Source organism: Macaca nemestrina, chromosome 5 (assembly GCF_043159975.1).
Source record: "Macaca nemestrina isolate mMacNem1 chromosome 5, mMacNem.hap1, whole genome shotgun sequence".
Taxonomy (NCBI): Eukaryota; Metazoa; Chordata; class Mammalia; order Primates; family Cercopithecidae; genus Macaca; species Macaca nemestrina.
In genome coordinates, this window is record NC_092129.1 from 150,800,924 (window position 1) to 150,824,660 (window position 23,737).

At 51.8% G+C, this 23,737-nt stretch overlaps 1 protein-coding gene across 2 annotated transcripts; it reads right to left on the reverse strand.

The window, feature by feature from the left end:
- Positions 1–538: 538 nt before the first annotated feature.
- LOC139363443 (complement C4-A-like) lies at positions 539–23,381 on the reverse strand. 2 transcript variants are annotated; one of them, XR_011623835.1, is made up of 42 exons: positions 23,248–23,381; positions 22,918–23,116; positions 22,510–22,711; positions 22,231–22,301; positions 22,064–22,152; positions 21,763–21,845; positions 21,496–21,592; positions 21,252–21,357; positions 21,028–21,160; positions 13,469–13,584; positions 13,190–13,369; positions 12,862–13,044; positions 12,545–12,730; positions 12,232–12,390; positions 11,853–11,979; positions 11,611–11,685; positions 11,152–11,349; positions 10,949–11,060; positions 10,786–10,856; positions 10,409–10,553; positions 10,091–10,295; positions 9,795–9,846; positions 9,604–9,693; positions 9,260–9,469; positions 9,006–9,081; positions 8,692–8,848; positions 8,478–8,594; positions 8,201–8,372; positions 7,739–7,971; positions 7,496–7,663; positions 7,043–7,102; positions 5,919–6,012; positions 5,635–5,821; positions 5,430–5,520; positions 5,260–5,334; positions 3,662–3,764; positions 3,406–3,495; positions 3,223–3,321; positions 2,958–3,041; positions 2,563–2,695; positions 1,529–2,419; positions 539–993 (listed from the first exon to the last, which is right to left on the reverse strand). XR_011623835.1 is itself a non-coding variant. In XM_071097234.1 (41 exons), exons 1-41 carry the CDS (start codon positions 23,310–23,312, stop codon positions 2,278–2,280), a joined length of 5,235 nt encoding a protein of 1,744 aa, XP_070953335.1. In that variant the 5' UTR covers positions 23,313–23,381; the 3' UTR covers positions 539–2,277. The 2 variants fall into 2 exon arrangements, 1 of the variants encoding a protein (XP_070953335.1); XM_071097234.1 differs by having other exon boundaries at positions 539–2,419.
- Positions 23,382–23,737: the final 356 nt, after the last annotated feature.

Below are 23,737 nucleotides of genomic sequence, written 5' to 3' on the forward strand. Positions count from 1 at the left end.
TGTACATTCTCCTTCTGTGCCACATGCCCTCACCTACCCCTGCTCTTTGCCTGGCTCCTTCTCAGTCTTCAGAGCCCCACTTGGAGGCCACCTGCTCCAGGAAGCCTTCCCTGTCCCTGCCCGGCAATGCCCCTGACTTGGTTAGATGCCACACAGGCCCGCACTGCTCCCTGACATCACATCTTTCACAGAGGTTGGGGACTGCCCGTCTTCTTATCTGTCTCCCCAGCGATGAGCCCTGCAGTGAGTAAGTAGCTGTCTCTGTGGCACCTGGCACAGGGCGTGAAGTGAAAGTTTCCCAAATTTCTGTTGAATGACTGGATGTCAGGCTGCTGAACTGTTGTGACCTCCACGGAAACTGACTCAGCAATCTTCTTTGGACACATTTCGGAGCCATCTCTGAAGACCCCAAGTGTGCCACTAAATGGGGGAAAGCTAGGCAGGCAGCATGGGGAAGGCAGACCCCAGGAGAACTGTTAGAGGAAGTCAGGGACCCCGAACAGAGGGACCAGCTGAAGCCACGGCAGAAGAACATAAATTGTGAAGATTTCATGGACATTTATTGGTTCCCCAAATTAATACTTTTATAATTTCTTACACCTGTCTTTACTGCAGTCTCTAAACATAAATTGTGAAGATTTCATGGACACTTACCACTTCCCCAATCAATACTCTTGTGATTTCCTATGCCTGTATTTACTTTAATCTCTTAATGCCGTCATCTTCTTCATAAGCTGAGGAGGATATATGCCGCCTCAGGACCCTGTGATGATTGTGTTAACTGCACAAACTGTTTGTAGAGCATGTGTGTTTGAACAATATGAAATCTGGGCACCTTGAAAAAAGAACAGGATGACACTGACGTTCAGGGAACAAGGGAGGTAACCTTAAACTGACTGCCGGTGAGCAGGACGGAACAGAGCCATATTTCTCTTCTTTCAAATGCACATAGGAGATATATCGCTGAATTCTTTTTCTCAGCAAGGAACATCCCTGAGAAAGAGAATGCACCCTGAGAGTAGGTCTATAGATGGCCCCCCTAAGGCGACCACCTTTTATGGTCGAAGCTGAAGGGATGAAATAAGCCTCAGTCTCCTGTAGCAATCCCAGACTTATTTAGGACAAGGAAATTCCCGCCTAATAAATTTTGGTCAGACAGGTTGTCTGCTCTCAAACCCTGCCTCCTGATAAGATGTTATCAATGACAATGCCTGTGGAAACTTAATTAGCAATTTTAATTTTGCCACATCCTGTGGTCCTGTGATCTCGCCCTGACTCTACTTGCTTTGTGATATTTTACTACCTTGTGAAGCATGTGATCTCTGTGACCCACACGCTGTTCGTGCACTCCCGCCCCTTTTGAAATTGCTAATAAAAACTTGCTGGTTTTACGGCTCAGGGAACATCATGGATCCTGCCGACATGTGATGTCTTCCCTGGACACCCAGCTTTAAATTTCTCTCTCTTGTACTCTTTCCCTTTATTTCTCAAACCAGCTGAGACACCTAGGAAATAGAAAAGAACCTACATTAACCATCGGGAGCGGGTTGTCCCGAGAGAGAACAGCAGCTTCCTCAGAGGATTCACAAACAGCACAGTCAGACTTTTGGCTTGTTTGAAACCAGTAACTGGAAGAAGACACTACTGGACCTGAAGATCGCACAACTCCGGGAAAGTCACCTCACGCCACTGATAACAACCAAGCGTCACGAGGCTTTCAATGGCCCGGAACTCAGCCAAAATTCACAGACCTCTGAACCACCAGCAGCATGAGGACAGAGTCGGGGAGGTGTGGCTGGACAACAGCTCATGAGGCAGAAGAGCTGTGTCAGAGGTGTCAGCTGAGCACAAGCCCTGTCTGAGGCCGTGGTGACTGGTGACAGCCAGGCAGTGGAGGGCCTTGGAAGCTGAAGGGTGGCCTTGGCATGGACTCTGGTCCTTGGGGGGCAGGCTCTTGGGTCCCAGTTCTGCTCGGGGTGGTCCTGTGAAGCACTAGACTCCTAGCGGGTGATCATCAGGGAGGGTCTGACAGAGCTGGACAGCCCAAGGGTCATCAGGGCTCAGAGGATCTGAGGTTATGTCAAGCTGGCCTGCCCCAGAACTGCAATGCGGAGGGGCACTGCTCTCGGCCCTAGCGACACACACTGACGCTTTGCTGCCAAAAACCTTTAATATGCCCTGGTCCCAGGCTGTGTTCAGGAAAGCGGAGACAGCAGTGCTTCCAGCTTCATGGTTCCCAGGCTCAGGTTCCTCCCGGGGGAGGCGGGAGGGCAGCCCTCACACCTGGCACCCCTGAGTGCCATACTCCTGGAGGAAGTCATGGAGCTGTGCGCAGGCTGCCCGCTGGCGGGTGCTCCGGCACTGGCGTTCAGAAGGCATCTCCTCGATCCAGCTATTCGAGTCCAGCAGGTACTGGGGGCTGCAGAGGGGAAAGGGACAATCAGCAGGGCTCGGGAGGATGGCAGTTGGGAACAGAGAGCACAGGCATCTGGCTTCTGAAGGGCAAGGCCTAGGTGGCGAGGCATGGGGAGCATAAGAGACTGAGGGGATCAGACGACTCACTGTCCCTCGAGGTCATAGGTGGCCCCATCCAGACCCATGATCAAATATTCTCTCCCAGGTTCCAAGCGAAGGCGGCAAGAGGCTCGAACCATGAAGTTGCGTGTCTGATTAACAGTGGCCTTGACATCCTTGGCTGCGGGGATGACGTGCACAAAAGTGGTCAGAGGGGAAGAGAAGGTGCAGGGTGAGCCCAGGCCAGCAGCTCTGTGTAGCTCCTCTCATTCCACCTTCACCACCCCGCCGGAGAGGTGCCACTGCCTCCCTATTTATGGCCAAGCCCAGGGCTTCTGACAGGCTGAGGGGATTTTCACACTTCCAGATGGTCAGGTCCTCAGCCAGACCTCAGCCTCCCTGTCTCCCCCCAGCCCTCCCCGCCTCTCCGGTTCGCTTCATACTGAAGTGCAGGACTTGGGTGATCTTGGTCTCAAAGAGGCGGAAAGCCGCTCTGCTGTCTTCTCGGAGAACCTTAACCTGGAAGCCTAAGAGGGGGTTAGGAGAAGGAATAAAGGTGAGTTACTTTCAGCTAAGAGGGCAGGAAGTTGGTGTCAGAGCAAAGAGGCTGCATGCATGACCTGTAAGAGGGGCAGGCTACACCCACAGAGGCCAAAACAGCCAGTCTTCGAGGGAGGGTCAGGCCAGGGCCTTGGTGGGAAGACTGACCGTACTCCACACGGGGGTAGTAGCAGGCAAACTTCATCCTGTAGCCATCCTCGTCCTGCAGACCCCGCTCCAGGGCGCGACGCTGGCGAGGGCACTTCCCTGAAGTCGGGGGCCCCATCAGACAGTGTGGGGGGTCCCCGGCCATCTCGCATCCACCGCCCCGCCCCAGGCCCTCAGTCTCACCCTCAGCACACTGGCAGACTTCAGCAGAACACAAGGTGGCCAGGAGTCTGCTCTTACTTGGTGCCCCGTAAAACACAGAACATCTGCGCTCTGGAGAACACAGAGGAGTCAGGGCACGGGTCCCTCTGTTCTGCCTCCTCAGTCCCAGGGAGCCCCAGCGCTTTCTGCCCCCCACACTACCCCAGTGTCCACTGTCCCACAAGAGGGCACCTATGCCACAGCTCTCCCGAACTCCAGGGTGCCCCGCAGTGCTCACCCGGGTTGTAGTAGTCGTACAGGGCTGCGCTGGCCGGCTGCACCAGCCCCACGGGAACTTCCTGCACAGCCTCAAAGCCCACGCACTCCCGGGAGGTGGGGACCTGGCCCAGCGTGGGGAGGAGAGATGAGGGACCCACTCCCTGGACCCTGCAGCCCCCTATACTGGATTTCCTTGGCCTGGTTTTGTTTGGTTCCTGTTGGCCTTCTCTCCAGTGTCCTTCACATTCTGTTACCCTCCTACTCAGAGAACTCTCCAAGCTGCTCCGCAAGGTCTCTGGTGACTTCACTTCCCAGAGGGTGACCTTGCGCCAGTCTTCACTGCCTTCACTGCCCCAGGCCCTCAGCAGAGTCTTGCATCATGGACATGTTCTCTGTGACACTGTCCCTAAGCTAAGGGTTAGCTTCTGGAACACCCTTGGTTCTGAGCTGGTCATTTCTTACGTTCCCTCCTTCGGAACTTGCTTCCTCAGTGCTCCCCTGTGGTGCCTCAACCACTCCCTGCCTTCCACTAAACCGCTCCAGGCTGATGATTCTCAAACTGCACTTGCAGCTCCATCTCTGCATTAGGGTTTTGGCAGGACCTGTGAGTTCTCCAAGGCACTCTGCCTGCCCCCAAACCCACTCACCCTCCTGACAGCCTCAACTTTGTCATGGATACAACTGGGTCCTCCTTTATTGGCCATAACCTAACTGCAGGTTCTGTCATCCTGCCTGACCCCCCGACTCAGGTCCCAGGCCTGACCCCTCCTCACGCCCACGCGCGCCCAGTCCACACGGTGCCGTGCCAGTGTCTCTCCTGAGCTGGGCTGCCGCGCCGTCAGCTCCCTCTCCGGGAATCTTGCTGGCTGTGTTTTCCATTGTGTTCAACCCAGATGTGTCAGCCAGGCTTCCCCAGCTGATGGGGGCTGGCCCCTCTGCACACACTGGGTAGGGGTCTCCCTGACCGACAAACAGCTGGCTAATGAAAGCCACCACACCTTTCTCACATTTTCTCCCAGAGGTTACAGTAAATGTTCAAAAAACATTTTGAAGGTCAGGCATGGTGGCTCTGGCCTGTAAACCCGGTACTTTGAAAGGCCTACGCCAGAGGATCGCTTGTGGCCAGGAGTTCAAGTCCAGCCTGGGCAACAGAGCGAGACCCTGTCTTTAATAACTAACTAAATAAAAATGTTTTGAAGGCTATAAGAGGGCTGATAACTATTTTAGCCAAATGAGGCCGTGAAAAGACAAATACAACTGTCATCTATGGCCACCATCACTTTGTAAAAGAAAATATACTTTAATATTAAAAAAAAAAAAATAGGAAGTTCAACAAAAAAACAAAGGCAGCCCCTCAAGCTGAATAAAACCGGCTTTACGAAGCATCCTCTCAAGCCCCGAGGGTCCCCGCTGACTGGCACCGGCCCCTGCCACCTGCAGGTCTGCCCCTTACTCTGCTGTGTCTCACAGGCTCACATCTTCGTCCTTCTCGCTGATGACATCAAGTCCCCAAGAGCACCGGCGGCTGACACAGTTGTCTCCTGAGAAACCTCCTAACGCACACTCAGTACACCCAGTGCCATCGAGTCCCTTCCTGCGTCACCTCTCCCCACTCACCGAGTCAAAATACAGCAGGACGTGGGGCCCCTCGGTCTCAAAGTGACTCACGTAACGGTCAGAGAGGGAGGTCAGCTGTGGAAAAGGGGAGGTGGTCACAGGTCACAGGCCCTGCACATGACAGGGCTCAGCACCGGGGCAGAGGGGGTTGCCCTGGGGTCTGACCACACCTTCTCTAGGTCAGCACGCAGGGCGTGGAATCCACTCAGGAGGGTGATGTCCGCGATGGCCATGCCAGACAGCCCCACCTTGCCGTTCCGCCTGTGGAGAGATGTGACCTGTCGTCCAGGTTCTGCCTGCGCGGGCTCCAGAAGCCCAGCCCCAGCCTGGGTCCTGCCCTCCCTCCCCTGGCCCAGGGCAGCTCCCGGCGCCCACCAGATGCACACGGTGTAGTGCACCCTGGACTCCTGCTCCTCCACCACCTTGGGCGCCTCCCTCCTGCGGCGGTTCCTCCGACCCTCAAACAGCTGCAGGGGTGTCACGGGCTGCAGAGGGACACCTGGGTCGTCCCTGGCTGGAAGCTCATCGTACTCATAGTCCTCATAGTCCTCATTTGCTTCCACTGCACAGGGAAGCATTGTGAGGAGGGCTGGGATGGCCACCTGGCTCCCTGCACCAGCCCCTGCCAGGCCCCGAGGCCTCCCAACCCCCACACTCACTCGTGTACTCGACGTGGCCTTTGACTGTCACTTCTATCTGCAGGTCCTGGCAGGTCATGTTCTTCATGTCCAGGACATTGTAGATACGAAGGACCTGGCTCAGCAAGGGGCAGGGAGAGGACGCAGGACATTTGAGGCCACAGACCTCTCTGGTGCCATACCTAAGGGCGTCTCCCCGGGCTACGGGATTTGAGGCCTTCAGCCCGTTTTCATCCCCATCACTGCACAGGCCACACACACGAGTGGCACCAGATTTGCCACAGGCGCCTGGTGAGAGAGAAAGGCAAAGAAGCAGGCCCGTGCCCCCAGAGGCCAACACTCCAGACTGTGCTGGGAAGAGGCTGGACTGAAAAGCTCAGGAAAGGCTTCTGGCCAAGGCTTGAAGGAGGAGAAAGAGTTTGTCCTGTGGGCCAAGAAGCAGGGAAGGACGGGAAAGGCACGGGGATCTGTGTAGGCAGGATCTGTCTGGCCGGAGAGGTGGGCAGAGGCCCAGCCATGTGAGCCATGGGCAGGGGGTGTGACTTTTCCCCAAGGCTGATCTGGCTGGGGCTTGTGGAAGGTCAGTGTCACTGCCGTGTGGACAGTGGATCAGACAGGGGAGTTAAAGAGAAGTTCCAGGTAGGGAGAAGGTCATCTTAGCACAGAATCTCGGATGCAAGCAGCAAGGGCCACAGGCAGCAGGGGAGCAGAGGAGGAGTCACTAGGGACATAAGGACAGGCTTGGGAGAGGGGCCACTAACACAGCCTCTGGAGTAGGAGCCGGGCTTCTGGCTGGCAGGGGTTCCCATCAGCCAGACAAGAGACACACAGTGAAGAAGGGCTTTGGGACACGCCTCGTCTGAGGTGCTGCGGGAGTGGGATGAGTGGGGCCCGTGGTTGAGGGAAGAGGTCTGGGCTGAGGAGTGGGATCCGGGGCCATCAGCACTGAGGCAGGTAAAGGAAACAACAGGTACCCAGAGATGGGGAGAGCAAGCAGGGGGAAAAACACCCAGGACGGAAGCACGGGACGCCAACCCTGAGGTGTCTGCCTCCTTCCCCGGACCATGCGCCTCTGCCCACAGGCCTCTCACTTCACACCCGTCTCCTCTGCCAGTGCCCGGCCCTGCCCCTTCCCGGGCCCTCACCTTCAGGGTTCCTTTGCTGTTTCCTCCCACCTTCACATTGATCTTGCTGCCCAAGGAAAACTTTCAGCAACAGGAAAGGGAAGGCGATGTTAGAAGGGCATAAGCAAACCTATTTTTGCGGCTCCAATAACTTGTCTCCTTCCTCAAAACAGCCCCACCTCCTCTCCCCACCTCACATTTCCACAAAGTCTACACCAGCACGTGAATTATCTCACTTCAGCCTTCTAACAACCCTGTAGGGTAAACTCTGCATATGTTACTCTCCAAGTGAGAAAACTGAAGCTCAGAGCTCCAGGTCACACAGGCAGGAAGTCAGTCTTCCCCCAGGGACCCCAGGAAGAAGTGCTGCGGGGATTCCACGGATGGGAGGGTGGGGACGGCTTCTGACCTGGCCACGAGGCCCAGGTGTCCTGGCTACCCCGCGAGGGAGAGGTTCACCGGGGAGTGGTTCACCTGCAGCTCCTCCTCCAGGCCGCGAATCTGGCGGTTGTTCAGCTGTAGCGCGTGGGACCTGAACCCACTGCGGCCTGTGGAGCTGAGAGTCACATTGAGTCCCCTCTCCTCGGTGGTGTGGGAGGCAATCCAATAGGCAGACAGGGCATCCAGGGCAATCACCGTGTCCTAGGGAGGTTGGGTCAGGACTCAAGCGCTTGTTCTCAGGACTACCCACCCCCAGAGCCCGGGGGCGGCCCCTACTTGGGTACTGCGGAATCCCCCTTGGAAGCTGCCCTGACGGGTGAGCCAGGCTGCAGTCTGGTCTGCCATCTCCGCTTTGCCCTCGTGAAGCAGGAGGTGCAGCAGGGCGTAGGCTGTGGTTTCAATCCACAGGGCTGGGGCCTGGGGCATGGGGTCAGCTGGGTTGCGAGGAGCCGGCGTGGGCGACACGGCATTGTTCTGAGAACTAGTGACTGAGCCCCAGTACAGGTTATCTGGAAGTGAAGGGAAACCATAAGTAAACAGGAGGGCAGGGAGAAGAGCCTGGTCCCTTGGCCCTTAGTCACTCCCTGCTGGGTTCTCCTGATTCTCCCCCAACACACCCCTGCTTACACCTTCATTCGTCCTCTGAGTCTTCATCCAGCCTCTCCCTCTGGACACACTCAGGGATCCTATGGTCCCCCTGGGCCTCAGATTCACTGCCAGGAGCCCCTCATCCCTCACCTCCAGTCTCCTGGGCCATTGCCATGAGGTTGTTGTGGGCAACACCCCGCAGGTCCCCGGAAGCCTTGGTCAGTGTCAGGGCATAGGCCGTGATGGCAGCTGCGTGGGCACCCAGGAGCCCGGCACTCGCTTTCTCCCCCAAAAATGAGTTTGCCTTTGAGATGGAGGCTTCCTGGAAGAAAACAGGATGAAGGTCTGGGGCCTGGACTCCTGGGTTCCTGTGGAAAAAGGGGGAGAACTGGGGGCCAGCGGAGGGCAGAAACGCCACTGTCCTTACCACTCTCTGCTTCAATTCCTCTGCACCCTCGTCCTGGAAGACGGCCAGCCCATGATGAAGGGCGATGGTCACAAAGGCTGTGAGTGCCACAGTCTCATCACTGCCCACCAAACCCCCCTAGTGAGGGGAGAAAAGAAGATGTCAAACAGGAGGGGGAAGAGGCAAAGAGACTCCTCCTACAGGTGCCCCTCGGGCCACCCCAGCATGCCCGCACCTGCATGTTCCTGTCTAACACTGGACAGGGGTCTTGGAACGAGCCATCAGCCTGTTGCTGGGACAGAAGCCACTTAGACGTCTCCTGCAGTTTCTCAGGCGAGCCTCCTACCTGCTCCTGGGCCAAACTCAGGACCTTCAGCACAAAGGCTGTGAGCCTGGAGGGGAGGAAGGAGGGTTGGGGATAAGGACTTGCTATGGCTACGGCCACGCCCCAGGTGCCTGGTTATTCCCCCTCCCATTGTACCAGCTCTGTCCCGCCCCTGCCCAGGACCTGACCCCCTCAGAGCCCGGGAACCCCTCCCCCAACCTCACCAGGTGCTGCTGTCCCGTGACAACCAAGCCGCATAGGAACCATCCGCCTTCCGAAACTGCTGGATCCGCATGTAGCCTGGGAGAGGAGAGGCGGCCGCTCAGGTGACACTCACCCTTCTGCTGTTTGAACCCAAGGCCATGCTCCCCATCCCCATAAGGGTTCCCTTTCTTTCCCTCTGTAGCCTCCTGGGCTGTCCATCTTCCAGTAACTGTCCTTTCCTGGCCCCCCTCCTGCTTGCCCCCACACCCAGAACCTTTCTGGATCAGATCCACAGCGTGGTCCTTGGTCTCGGGGGGCAGTGCGCTCCACTGCTCTGTCTTGTCCAGGTAGCGGGAAGCAGCCAGTGTCGGAGCCAAGTAGATCATGGTTTGCTCCCCACAGCCTCGAGGAAGCTTCAAGAGGGAGGCCACGCCTCCTGGGGACAAGGCCCCCTCAGAGCCCAAAGTGTCCAATGGATCTGAGGCTACATGGGAGGGAGAGGGTGGACGTCTGAGGCTCTGCGTCAGAGGCTCACGAGGAGTGGGACCAAGCAGGGATCCACAGGTCTCACATGAATCTGAAGGTGGCCACTGGGAAGGGTCTAAAGGGCACTCCCACCTGTAACCCTCACGTAGCTGTTAAAGTCCCCATCAGGGATCATATTGGGATCAGAGTTGCCAGGAATTTCCAAGGTCCGGCCTCGGTGGTCTGGGGAAATGGGGGAAGTTGGCAGCCTGTCCTGCTGTCCACATCCCCCACCACCTGTACCCACTTAGGAAACCGATGGCTGGAGGTAGAGGGCCACTCACCCAGGGGGTTGAGTTCATAGACCAGCTCCTCTGTATGGATGGCCCCTTCCTTCTGTCTCAGGGAAAACATGGTTGTGGGGTCACACAGGACTACAGCCTGCCCTGCCAGTGCAGACTCCCCCAGGACTTTGAGTTTCAACTCCAGGGACAGAGTTGGATCAGAATTGTAGAAGACATGAGTAGACCAAGGCATTGATTTGGGTGTTGGGCCCCTGGCCTGGCCAGCAGAGACAGTGCTGAGGGTGGAGGACAAAGCTGGGGGGCCGGGGACTTGTATTCAGGGGTGCTCCATTCACCTCAATCTGCAGAACCTTAGACACGGCATCTCCCACAGGGAAGTCGAAGGACCCTCGAGCCACCACCTTCAGGGACACAGCGGCGGCTGCTGTGGGCACCACAGAGAAGGCGACAGGCCGGGCAGAGCCCGCAGGCACCAACACCTGCTGGGCCAGCCCTCCGCCCCCAGCCAGGCACAGTCCCTCCACTGGGGACACGTGGACGCTCACCTGAGGGCAGGAAAACGAGGACGGCCAGAGTCCCGGCCCAGTTAGGCTCCCCACCCCTCACTGGACCCTGGCTCCCCCAACCCCTGTATGCTCAGGCTCCCTCGGGACCTCACAGTCAGGTTTCTAGCCAGGTAGTTATAGAGGACAGGCCGCAGCTCCAGCTGCTCAAAGCGGCGGACAGACATGGGCAGGCGGAGGTGCAGGTGGAAGTCGCGGAACACCCGCAGCTGGACTGGGGCGGCCACACATAGGCCTGAGGGAAGGGAAGTGTGGGTGGAAGGGCAGAGATCAGAGGGGCCATCAAAGCTTCAGGGCCACAGAAGGGAGGGGCAGGGTGACCCAGCTCTGTCTCAGTCTGCCTCTGCCCTCTGGCCCACGCCAGCTGCACCGGACCCTCTTCCTACACTAAGAGCAAAGGGAACAGGGAGCTGGGGTAGAGGGAAATGGAAGCGGGGTCACCTGAGGCCCAGACAGGGTCACCTCACCTTTGGTTTTGGACAGGCTCAGGCCGTGGATCTCCCACGTGGTCAGAGAGTCGGGGAGCCACAATGTCAATCTGTGTAGGGAAAGGCAGAGAAGCTCCGTCACACCCTGGGCTGGCCCCCACACACAGCGCAGAGACAAGGCTGGGCCGGCAAATACTCTCACATTTGAAAGCGGTCCACTGTTTCCACTCTCCAGAGCCAGTTCTCTGGGAAGAAGCTGCGCACGGGAATGTCATCCTCATCAATCAGGTCCTCCTCCTGCAGGATCTCCAGGGCTGGGGGACCACGGTGGATGGGAGTGAGGAGGGGGCCGTTCTGCCTTTCCAAGCAGCGCCACCTGTGCCCTAGCCCCACCCAGCCCCTCACCTCGTTGGAGGCCCACCTGGCCCCTGGTCCTGTTCTTCTTGCGCAGACTCTCAGCAAATTGGCAGCAGGACAGGAAGGGCTCCCGGCAGTCCGGCTGCTGCACTCGGGCTGCCCGCTGCTCGCAGGAACGCCTCATGGGCAGACGTGTCACCCCATCCTGGCAGCAGCGCTTGGCTGTTGGGGAAGCATACTGACCCACTGCAGGGCCAGGTGGGGGTGAGCACGAGGGGACAAAAGGGACATACACCTCAGCCCCCGCCCAGACCCCTTGAGACCAGCAACATAAGAGAGGCTGGTGGAGAGAGCTGCCCACCTTTCCACTTGTAATCCCGGAATTCGGATCTCTGGCCCCAAATACCACACATTGGTTCAGCAAGGAGGCAAGGGGCAGAGAGGCAGACCCCCAACCTTGATCCCACGTGGAGAGCCCAAGCTGCTGCCTAGGCACCCACAACTCACATTTCTCATTAATCGCCTTTTGGAAGTTTACGTTTCTCTTTCTCCGGGTTGTCTTCTCCTTGGGACAGCCCAGTCCTGGTAGAGAGCAAGGCTGCAGTCCAGCCGTCAGGCACTCGGCCTCCTCCCCTCCCCGCCTTCCCCTGTCTAGCCCTTCCCGCCCGACTCTTCCTACCTGGCTCCCTCGGGCCCTTCCTCCTTCCTTATCCTCCTGCCACCCACTCCCCTTCCTTCTCTGTTCTCACTCTTTCTGGAGAAGGTCCATTGTTCTCCATCAGAAAAGGCCAGGCCCGCTGCCTGGAACACCTGAAGGGCACTGTCCCCACCCCCAGGACCACAGCCGAGATCATAGCTGTTCATAACTTCAAAGACCTGCAAGAAGAGGCAGGAGTGCTAGCAGCCAAGCATGGCTGATGGGGCAGGACCGAGCACTTGGCACAGGTGAGAGGGCAGCGCATGGAGGGATAGGAAAGGATACAGAGCGAGAAGATGGAGACCACAGGGACAAGTGGGGAAGAGCCTGGGGGAGCCCCAGTGGGATCCAGGGGCTGTGCCCAGGGCTCAGGGCAGCAGGGGGATGAGCCACGGAGGGGTGGGAGGGCTGGGGAGAGGATCTGGACAAACCTTGCCCATGTTGAGGGGCTTGTGGGACTTGCTGCCTACAGCATACAGAGCTGTGTCCAAGGCTCCCAGCGCCACCAGGGCTGGGGAGTCAGTTTCTAAGTGAAGCTTCACGGACTCCCCGTTCCGGTATTCCTTGGCACCGTCCACACTGAGCTCCAGCTGGCAGGGGCCGAAGGTGGGCGTGGTCAGAGAGAGAGAGCTTCCTTCAGTCCCAGTATCGTCACTGCCCCCCAAGCTAAATCCATGCCCTGTTGGCAATCACCCTGTCCTCAATCCCCTCAGCACAAGTGCCATCTCGCCTGATCCCAGTCACCTTGCCCTCGCAGGCCCCAGCCTGGACATCCACTCGCAGGGAGTTGGCCACTGGGTGGTCTCCATGGTAGTAGAAGGCCACAAAGTAGAAGGAGGGTGCCAGGTGATGGTCCACAAACACGGAGACCGAGGTCACGGTCCTCTTGGGCTCTCGATTCATGAACACGATCTGCCCTCGGGATAGGATCTGGGCCAAGAAGGGGAGGGACAAGAGTGGTTGCCTCTTCATGGGACAGCCCCAGCCTTGAACCCCCCAGCCCCACACAGAGGGCTCTTCCCTGCACCCCAGTCCTCCTCAACTCCCCAGCTCATGCACACCATGTAGTAGTAATGAGAAAAGGTGGCCCCACTGCCCACGGCTCGCAAGTTCAGGTTCAGAGTGTCCCCAACACGAGGAGGTCGAGAATCCGGCCGCTCAATAGACAGAAACCCGGGGCCTCCTGAAGGTGGGGCTGCCACAGTGAGCCTGGCTATGGCTGGATAGGGGGAGCCTGCAGATACCTGGAGAGAGGGGCAGGTGCAAATAGGGTAGTAGCTCAGAGCCAGGCACCCCACTTTCCCCCCAAATCAAGCCATGGATCCTCGGGACCCCAGCTCACCCTCCTCCCCTTCCCCCACCATCTCCCAGGGGTCCGAGGAGTCCTACCGAGAGCTGCAGCTCTGAGATGGTCTGAGGGATAATGATTGGAATGCTGACTTGGCCGCTGCCATCTGTGTTTTGTTGAATGTTCTGGACTTCAGGAACAGACCCTGGAGAAGACACTGTGGCAGAAACTTTGACAGGAATGCCAGAAGCTGGGGAGCCTGACATCTCACGGACCAAGGCCTAGGCAGGTAAAAGAGGGCAGGCAAAAGAGAGTTGTCAGACCCTGAGCCCTCCTAAGTACCACCCCCTCCCTACTCATCCTTCCCCTCTAGAAGAAACCTGCAGCAGGAAGGGGGCCCCAGGCACAAGGTGTCGCTTGGTCTTGCTAAGATCCAAGGAGAAGGGAGATGACACAAAAGACCAGGATGTGAGCTCTGCCTCCTCCATCTCCCCACCTGCAAAACAAAGGACAGAGAGAGGTGGGGGACAGAGCCCAAGAAGAGAGGGACAGGAGGATAAATGGTGAGTGGCTTGAGTGGTTCCCTCCCACAAAACAATGAGCTCCCAGGGCGCAAGCCGCCATATTCCTGTCTGTGTTGGGAAAAGGACTTGTCGGGTATCTGTATAAACTGGCCATAAGAATATGGGAGAATAAGTTGTGGAAAGCCACAAGAGGCCTCTGAGGAGAAAAGTTTCCTAATTGCCATGCTCAGAGCAAGACCCTCTCTCTTATCTGTAAATACTGTGTTCAAGGAGAAAGACCCTCCTTTGAAGCATTGGAATATGGACAGATGTGCAGGCTCCTAGTTAGGCCTGCTGCCACTAGCTACTCTCTGATGAGTTAAAGATATGCTGTTTGAGCACAAAGGAGATTCATTTAAACTGCTATTGCCATAGATTATGCCTGTGAGGCACTGCTATCTTTTCACTGTTGTGCCCTGAACATCTTCTTCTTAGATCTAAATGATTGTACTCAATAAATAGTGTGGAGACCAGAGCTCTGAGCCTTTTGCAGTCTCCATTTTGCAATTGGCCCCCTGGCCCCTACTCTTTATGAACTCTTAACCTGTCTCTTCTCATTCCTTTGTCACCACTGGACTTCCGGTACCCTATGGGTGGTGTTGAGGCTGGTCCCCAACATTGTGGCGCCCAACGTGGGGCCCAAAAGAATTCAGTGAAGAAACGCTCAAGCGTATAAAACAGAGGACCAACGAACAAAGGACTCCTAAGGACATAAAAGTTTTAACCTCTACAGGTAAGCAGGACAACCAGAGAAAGCTAGGGACACAATGCGAAAAACTGCAAGTAAGTACATCACGTATTTGAGCTTGCTATGGCAGCTCTTGAAGCGTGGTGGGGTAAAAGTTGATACAGAAAATCTTATGGATTTGTTTCATGCTATGGAACAATTTTGCCCTTGGTTCCCGAAACAGAAAATTTTGAAATTAAAAAAGTAAAAAAGAATTGGAAAGGACCTTAAAAGAGCATATAGTGAAGGAAAGGAAATTCCTTTGTCTGTTTAGTCAGTTTGGTCATTGGTGTGTGCAGCACTGTAGCCTTTTCAGAAAGAAAATTAGGCTGAGTCAGAGGAGGAGAGAGAGGAGTTTGATAATCAGAACTCTGAACCACCTCTACCTAGTACTAACAAAAAGGAGAGTCTGAAGGTGATTTATGCCAATTTCCCCAGTCTCCCTAAACCTGCTCAAAAAATTGTTCAGCCCATGGTTCCTCTAAAGGAATGTCCAGAATGGCCACCTCCTCCTCAGCCAAGTGAGTGCACGGGGAGGGAGCCCGAGACTCAGCTCACCAAGACTCAGCTCACCTCTCCCTTTATTGCCCGACCCCACAGTTCATTATGGAGACAGGGCAATTCAGGTTTGCCCTGCAGTTCATTACGGTGAAGGAGCAATTTCCCTTAAAATGGATGACCCAGCGCCCGTTTGGGTCGAACAGTGGCCTCTTCCTAAGGAAAAGTTGGGGGTGCTTTATAAAATAGTTAAACTACTTTTAAAAAGGATATATTTCACCCACTTTCTCTCCTTGGAATTCCCCAGTATTTGTAATTAAGAAAAAGTCCGGTAGATGGCCCATGCTGACCGACTTGCCAGCAGTCAACGCTGTAATTGAACCGATGGGAGCTTTACAACCCTGGCTCCCATCCCCCACTATGCTCCCTAAAGACTGGCCACTTGTTATTATAGATTTAAAAGACTGCTTTTTAACAATTCCTTTAGCAGAGGCAGATTTCAAAAAATTTGCCTTTACCATCCCTGCCATTAATAACAAAAAACCTGCATCCAAATATCGTTGGAAAGTTTTGCCCCAGGGTATGTTAAACAGTCCCAAAATTTGTCAAACTTTTGTAGGCAGAACTATCCAGCCTGTTAGAGATCAATTTCCAGATTTGTGCAGCAAAAAATAGAGACCAACTTATTCAATGTTATTCATCTTTGTAAAAAATTACAAATGCTGAATTACTTACAGCACCTGACAAAATTCAAATAACCACTCCTTTTCAGTATTTGAAAATACAAGTACAGGATAGAGCTATGAAGCCTCAAAAGGTTCAAATTAGAAGGGATCCTTTCAAAACCTTAAATAATTTTCAAAAATTATTAGAAGATATTAATTGGATTTGGCCCACTTTAACAATTCCTACTTATGCTATGTCTAATCTTTTCTCAATATTGAGGGGAGATTCCAACTTACACAGTAAAAGAGAACTAACACCCAAGGCCATGAAAGAGTTATGAGTAATTGAAAAAAAAATTCAGCAAGCCCAGGTCTGTAGGATTGTCTCAGACTTGCCTTTACAATTCATTGTGTTCCCTACTTCACACTCCCCAATGGGGGTTATTGTTCAAAATGATGATTTAGTTAAATGGTCCTTTTTGCCACATAATACCATAAAAGCACTTACAGTATACTTAAATCAGATGGCAATTCTAATTGGACAGGCTCATATACGAATTATTAAACTTTGTGGCACTGAGCCCAATAAAATTATAGTTCCAATAAATAAAAATCAGGTTAAACAGGCATTTATTAACTCAGTTACATGACAATTTAACAAAATTTGTTGGATGTATTAATAATCATTATCACAAAAATAACACTTTTCAGTTCTTAAAATTAACTACATGGATTCTTCCAAAAATTACTTGTGATGCCCCTTTGGAAGGAGCCATAGCTGTTTTTACTGGTGGGTCTGGTAGACATGAAAAAGCAACAGTCTGGTGGAGACCACATAATCCAATCACTTGATCTGAATTTACTAACATTCAGAGAACTAAGGTTATTCTGTTTATTTATTTAAAAACTTTTACAGCCTTAAGTTTGCTCTGGAGCCCACTGTGTGTGCTCTTTTTCTTCAACTTCAGCAATTACTAGACCAAGGTACACATCCTATTTTTATTACACACATTCGAGTCCACACTTCTCTGCCTGGCCCATTGGCTTATGGCAATAATCAAGCAGACCTTCAGGTTATGACATCACTGATTGACCAAGCCACCCAATCACATCAATTTTTCAGCAAAATTGGAGAAACTTATCTAAATAATTTCAACTTACACAGAGGCTGGCTAAACAAATTATCCTACAATGCCCAGATTACCAGCTCACAGTCACATCCCCTCCTCCAACAGGTATTAACACTAAAGAATTTGAACCTAATCAGTTGTGGCAAACAGATGTTAAACACATCCCTAAATTTTAAAAACTAAAATACGTACATATATCAATTGTTACCAACACTCATCTAATTATTACACATTTTAAAAAATAATAATAAAGTTAAAAAAAACTAAAAAAGACAAAAATCAAAAAATAAATAAATAAATAAATAAAAGTAAAAAATTTTTAAAAGTTATAAAAATGTATCTTTAGTAAAAAAATTATAAAACATGAAAAGACAAGCCGGGCGCAGTGGCTCACGCCTGTAATCCTAGCACTTTGGGAGGCCGAGGCAGGCAGATTACAAGGTCAGGAGACCGAGACCATCCTGGCTAACACGGTGAAACCCCGTCTCTACTAAAAACACCAAAAATTATCCAGGCGTGGTGGCAGGCACCTGTAGTCCTAGTTACTCGGGAGGCTGAGGCAGGAGAATTGCGTGAACTCAGGAGGCGGAGCTTGCAGTGAGCAAGATCGTGTCACTGCACTCCAGCCTGGGTGACAGAGCAAGACTCCGTCCCCCCTCCCCCCCAAAAAAAAAACCATAAAAAGACATGTTAAAAATTGTCTGTAAAAGTCATAAAAAATTTTATAAAAATTTATACAAAAACGGTTGTATAATTTATATTTTAAAGGTCTAAACAAGTTTTAAAATGATAATTGTAAAAAATTCTGGTGTTAACATGTTTACTAAAGTTAGAAAGGTATCTAGTTTTTCTATAAACTAAACATTAACAAAAACACAAGTTTTTCTTAAAATAGTAACCTGCTCTTTAAAAATTGTAAAGAGTCTCTTAACACAGACACCACCCCTAAAATTTCCAGTACCAGCCTAAAGACTACATCCTCATCAAAGGATAAAAAAGTTTAAAATTAAAAAAAATTCGAGCCAGCCTAAAAAAGACCCTACAGGAACTACAGCCTCAACAATACGACTTCCACAAACAACACAGGCCCCAGACATTATACTAAAATAAAGAAAGTCTAAGCCAAATAATTTATTCATTTTTAATTCTCTCACTTTGCCTACTACCTATACCTGCTACACTCTATTAAGTTCATACTTTAAATCCACCTTTCTTCTGCCCTGCTACTTTAACGAACACCCCCTTCTCAGTTTCTAAGAACTGCTTAGCTGAAATAAATTAACATACCCCACTGGCATTCCTCATTAATAACATATAGTAAACTAAGATGCCAAGTAACACTACAGGTCACTCTTTAACTAAAAAAAAATGTTACTAATTATACTCATGTTTGTCTTCTGTTATTTACTAATCCTAGAACACCAAGCCAAAATAAAAACAGTGACCTCCTCACCTAACAAACCTGTGGCTACAACTGCCCAAAATTATACCTATTGGGCATATGTCTCATTCCTCCCTTTAATTAGGCCTGTCACATGGTTAAAACCCCCAGTTGAGGTTTATGTTAATAATAGTGTTTGGATGCCTAAGCCTACAAATACTCATGGGCCCTCTCACCCAAAGAAAAAAAATGTTAATAAATGTGTCCATAGGTTATTAGTTTCCCCCTCTTTACATAAGGCCAACTATCGGTTGCCTAAAAGGCTACCGACAACATTGACTAGTTAAAATTCCAGGTCATAATCAAAGACCAGTATCCTATCATTTATTTTCTGGATGGAGCCCGGATCATTCACAGAGTTCAATTCAATTAAAACAGTTTAAGCCCCCAAAAAAGAGGTGCTGACAACCTCAACAATGGACAAGGAATTTTAAAATATTAATTTTTAAAAATTACATATCTGATCACACTATGGTACTACAAAATAATTCCTATGAAATTATCATTATTTGGTCCCCTAAGGGGACCTTTACAGTTAATTGTACCAATCAAAATAATAAATACAAGACAAAACTAAAACAGAAACTATACTATCAAAAAGATAACACTACTTACACTGAAAAATGTGCTCATTTTCCCATAATTTGGATCAATTTTAGTACGGCCAGCCCACATCCTAAAATAATTAATCCAATAATAGGCCCTAAACACTCCAAATTATGAAAGTTAATAATGGCCCAATTTCATATTTAAGTTTAGAAAAAACTATATTATCTTTAAAAAAAAGGTTAAAAACTTCAATTTGTGTATCAGTTTTCTTCCAACCAAACGGTGACCATTCGGAGTTGTATCAACCCTCCTTTTCTGTTAATGGTCAAAAATATTGATATTCGACCTAATTCGCAAACTATGACTTGTCAAAACTGTCACCTTTTCACCTGTATTAGTTCCACATTCAGTGTAAAAACATCTGTGTTACTGATAAAAACTAAAAAAGGAGTTTTGATACCGGTTTCCCTCAATAGACCTTAGAAAGCCTCTCCTTCCATTCATATCGTCACAAATATGTTTTTTTAAAAAAAAGTATTTACCAAAACAAAGAGATTTATTTTTACCCTTATAACAGTCATTATGGGCCTTCTTGCAGTCACAGCTACTGCTGTGGCTGCTGGAATTGCTTTACACTCCTCTGTTCAAACTACAAAATATGTAAATAGTTAACAAAAAAATTCCTCAAAATTGTGGAATTCTCAGACCCAAACAGACCAACAACTTACAAATCAAATAAATGATCTCAGACAGTTTTTTTGTTTTTGTTTTTGTTTTTTCAGATGGAGTCTGGCTCTGTTGCCCAGGCTGGAGTGCAGTGGCCGGATCTCAGCTCACTGCAAGCTCCGCCTCCCAGGTTTACGCCATTCTCCTGCCTCAGCCTCCCGAGTAGCTGGGACTACAGGCGCCCGCCACCTCGCCTGGCTTGTTTTTTGTATTTTTTTAGTAGATACGGGGTTTCACTGTGTTAGCCAGGATAGTCTCGATCTCCTGACCTCATGATCCGCCCGTCTCGGCCTCCCAAAGTGCTGGGATTACAGGCTTGAGCCACCGCGCCCGGCCCAGACTGTTATTTAAATGGAAGATTGTACGATAAACTTGAAACATCAATTACAAATACAATGTAATTGAAATACTTCTAATTTCTACATAACTCCTCATTTGTATACTACTACTAAACATCATTTAAAAATAGTTAGACATAATCTAAAAGAAAGAAATAAAACTTCAACATTAAATATAACCAAATTTTCAAAAAGCAGGTTTTTAAAGCATCTCAGGCTCATGTAACTCTCCTGCCTGAAACTGACATTCTCACTGGACCTACTGATAGACTTTCAAACGGAAATCCTCTTAAATGGATTAAGACCATTAAAGGATCAACTACTGCAAATTTTACTTCAACGTGTATCTGTTTATACTGTTTACTTTTAGTCTACAGATGCAAAAGATGCTTCTGAAAACAGACCAAATACCACAAATAAGCCATAATAGCAATAGCAGTTTAAAAAAAAAAAAGGGGGGGTGCATTTGGGAAAAGGACTTGTGAGGTGCCTGTATAAACTGGCCATAAAAATATAGGACAATAAGTTGTGGAAAGCCACAAGAGGCCTCTCAGGAGAAAAGTCTCCTAATTGCCATCATGTTCCCATGCTCTGAGTGAGACACGCTCTCTTATCTGTAAACACTGTGTTCAAGGAGAAAGACCCTCCTTTGAAGCATTGGAATGTGGACAGAAGTGCAGGCTCCTAGTTAAGCCCACGTCCACTAGCTACTCTCCAATAAGTTAAAGACATGCTGTTTGAGCACAAAAGAGATTCATTTAAACCTCTATTGCCATACATTACGCCTATGATGCACTGCCACCCTTTCACTGTTTCGCCCTGAACATCTGCTTCTTAGATCTAAGTGATTGTACTCAATAAATAGTGTGGAGACCACAGCTCTGGGCCTTTTGCAGCCTCCATTTTGCAACTGGCCCCCTGGCCCCCACTCTTTGTGAACTCTTAACCTGTATCTTCTCATTCCTTTGTCACCACCAGACTTCAGGTACCCTACAGGTGGTGTTGAGGCTCGTCCCCAACCTGTCTGTGCATGCTGAGGCCCAGCACAGGACATTGAACAACACATGTCCACTGGAGGAGTGAATGAATAGCAGAACAAGGAAATAAATACACAAACTGAGCCAGGGAAAAGGGCCGAGTCACAGAGACAGAGTGGGAGAGAGACCAGGTCTCCTGGGTGTTTCCTGGTTTTGAGTCTGAGACGAGGTGGGAGAAGTGGCATGGTGTTGGTGCTGGAGGACAGAGGGTTAGCTCAGAGGTCAGAGGCGAGGTCTGGGGTTACAATAAGGGAAAGTCACCCACCTGGAGACTCAATGATGGCTGCAGCAACGTAGAGGCGCAGCCCCAGGAGGTCAGTCATGCCCATATTCAGCTTCCCCAGGGCATCCTGGAACTCTGCCTTTGAGAGGGAAATGTGGCTCTGTCCATTCACCAGCTGGGGCATAGAAAGAAACAGGACATATGATGGTGACTGAGTCTCACCTCCCTTGCCCCTTCCCCTCCCCAGTCCCTATTCTCCTTCCTACCTTGGTCTGACTCTCCAGCCCCCGAAGGAAAGTCTTCTTACTATCCTCATCTAGGAGCCCAAAGCGCACATATGCCACCCCCTGCACTGGCTTCCCATAGATGTACCTGTCGTGACAGAGAGAAGAGGGTGGGCCAAGGGCTGGGGGGAATAATGGCCTGAGGGCAGGGAAGCAGGAGCCCATTCATATTGAGTAGGGAGCAGGACACAGTGCTGGCGGGCAGAGGTGGGGAGGGAGGTATTACCTGGCCTGGATGTCTAACTGGATTTCATCAAGATGGCCTGGCACCGTCAGGATGTAGGGCTTTCCAGGGGTGATCTTCACCTCAAAGTTGGGAAGGACTGACCCAGGGTGAAGGGATAGGCAGGTCAGACTCTAGTTCAAAGAATCCCCTCCACCCAGGGCTGTGGCACCCATCTCTCCCTGCCCTGAGCTGCACCCACTATGTTTCCTCCCACCCTTATTTCCTTCAGGAAAGCAGTTGCCTGTCCCTCCAGTTTCCAGCTCTCACCATATTTCTTCACCTCAAACTGGGTGCTGCTATTGGATTCCAGGCCATCTGAGAATCGGGCTGAGATCTTCCAGGTCCCTGGCCTGAGAATGGACAAGGAAGGGACTCAGCCCATCTGTGCAGTGGGGCACGGAGAGCCAGAGGCCTGCTTCCCTGGGCAGAGGACTGTGGGGGTTAACCAGAGGCTCAGGAGGCTGAGGGCCAGGGCATCCCGGGACGTGCCTCTGTGTGGGAGGTGGAGAGCCTAACAGGAATTAGGGTGGTATAGCTTGGGGACAGCCCCCACATTGGGAGAGCTCACTCTGAGATGTCTGGGATCACAAAGTCATCCTGGAAGATGGACGAGGGCAGGTACACGTCCTTCTTCCGCACGCGGAGGCCGTGAGAGTTCTGCAAGGGGAGAAGTGGTCACAGACAGGAGGTCACATCAGTGGCCAGGATCAGGAAGGCCAGAGGTCGGGGACTCACCTCCACCGTGACTGTGATGGCGTCAGTGCTCGGGCGCATCTTTTGATCCAGAGCAAAGACCCGGTACTGAACTGGGAGAGGAGGGGAAGAGAGGTGAGCAGGGATCCATGTGCAAGGGGAGAGTGGGTCCAACTCCACAGAGGGAGTGGGGGAAAATATTTCCTAAGCAGCCCTCCCATGTGGCACTTTCTTTCTGGTTATCTCACTTAGGGGGCACCAAACTCATCCTGACAGGGCTTGGAGGGGGTTCAATGTTGAGGACCTGGCGCTGAGACTCACCCCGCTGGCCAGGGTTGTAAATGGGCTGGTCCGTCTGCAAAAAGAGGTGCCCCCGGCGAGAGGAGAAGAGCAGGTTGACGCCCTGGATGTTCATCTTTCTGGACAGAGAGTCCTTTAGCCATGGCGACTGGGCCACCAGCTGGACCTCAGGGCCTCTGAGGAGTTGATGGAGGCCACAGCTCTTCACATCTTTTAAGGGCACCTGTCAGGAGAGGGAGACGGAGCGGGTCACAGAGCAAGAGAGAGCTGGCCAAAAAGGAAAGAGACCAAGGGAGAAACACAGAAGGAGAATGCGAGGCTGGGAAGACAGGAGGGGAGGAGGCCGGTGGGAAGATGAAGACACTTACAGGACAGAGGGGAACAGGGCGGGAGCCCCACAAGCAGCAGGAGGGCATGGGGTCTAGTTACCTGGAGACTGAGGAGTGCGAAGTCTCTGTCTGAGCTAAGGGTGAAGTCCACCTTTGGGGAGCAGGGGACATTATTATGAGATGGGTTTCGCAGGAACACTGATCCTTTCACTACCTGTCCTCGGGGCACATCCTGGAGCTGCACCCCCACCGATAGGGGGACCCCCAGATGAACCACAGAAGGAGAGAACAAGAGCAACCTGGGGAGAACAGACAGGATCAGCAGTCAGACTTCGCACTGACCCTCCAACCCTGCTCTCCCTCACTCCTGAATCGGGTCCTGTTGCCAGCCCTGCCCCAATCCAAGCACCCAGCATCCCGCCTCCAGGACCTGGGCTTCTGCAGAGACAAGGTGAAGAAGCTGGATGCCCAGATCAGCCCCCAGAGGAGCCTCATGGCTGGAGGATGCAAGAGGGGTTAGATCCGTCTGTCTGTCTGCTACCTTCTGGCCAAGCTAGGGCTTGGGGCAGAGTTGACTCTGGACCTTGCTCCTCCCCCAGCCCAGCTAAGCTGGGAAACCACGTGACAGCCAAGAACTGCAACTGGCCTCAGGCCCAGTGTTGTGGGGGCGCCCCGGACACCTGGGTCTCCAGGGGAATCTCTGAATCTTGGCCCAGAAATAACCTTGTCCTTCCCTGTTAACCCCTCATTCCAGTGCCTGAGCACCTCCCCCTACCAGGTATATCTGTATCAGGGTATAGGTGCACACAAGCTCCTGTGTACATGGGCGTCCAAAGGCCCAACATGGCCCACGAGTGCAGGATATTTAAAGGCCCTCACAAAACAGCGACAGGTTTCTAAGACACTTGTCTCTTACTTTC

What these genes read in the sequence shown, in the direction of transcription:
- LOC139363443 (XM_071097234.1), bottom strand. Translation starts at nt 23,312, where the DNA reads ATGAGGCTCCTCTGGGGGCTGATCTGGGCATCCAGCTTCTTCACCTTG. An exon ending in GTTTGAGGTGAAGAAATATG is followed by an intron (nt 21,593 to 21,762) that starts GTGAGAGCTGGA and finishes ACCCTGGGTCAG; the next exon opens with TCCTTCCCAACTTTGAGGTG. An exon ending in CTACCCCCGTGTGGAGTACG is followed by an intron (nt 3,042 to 3,222) that starts GTCAGTCTTCCC and finishes ACCCCCTCTTAG; the next exon opens with GCTTCCAGGTTAAGGTTCTC.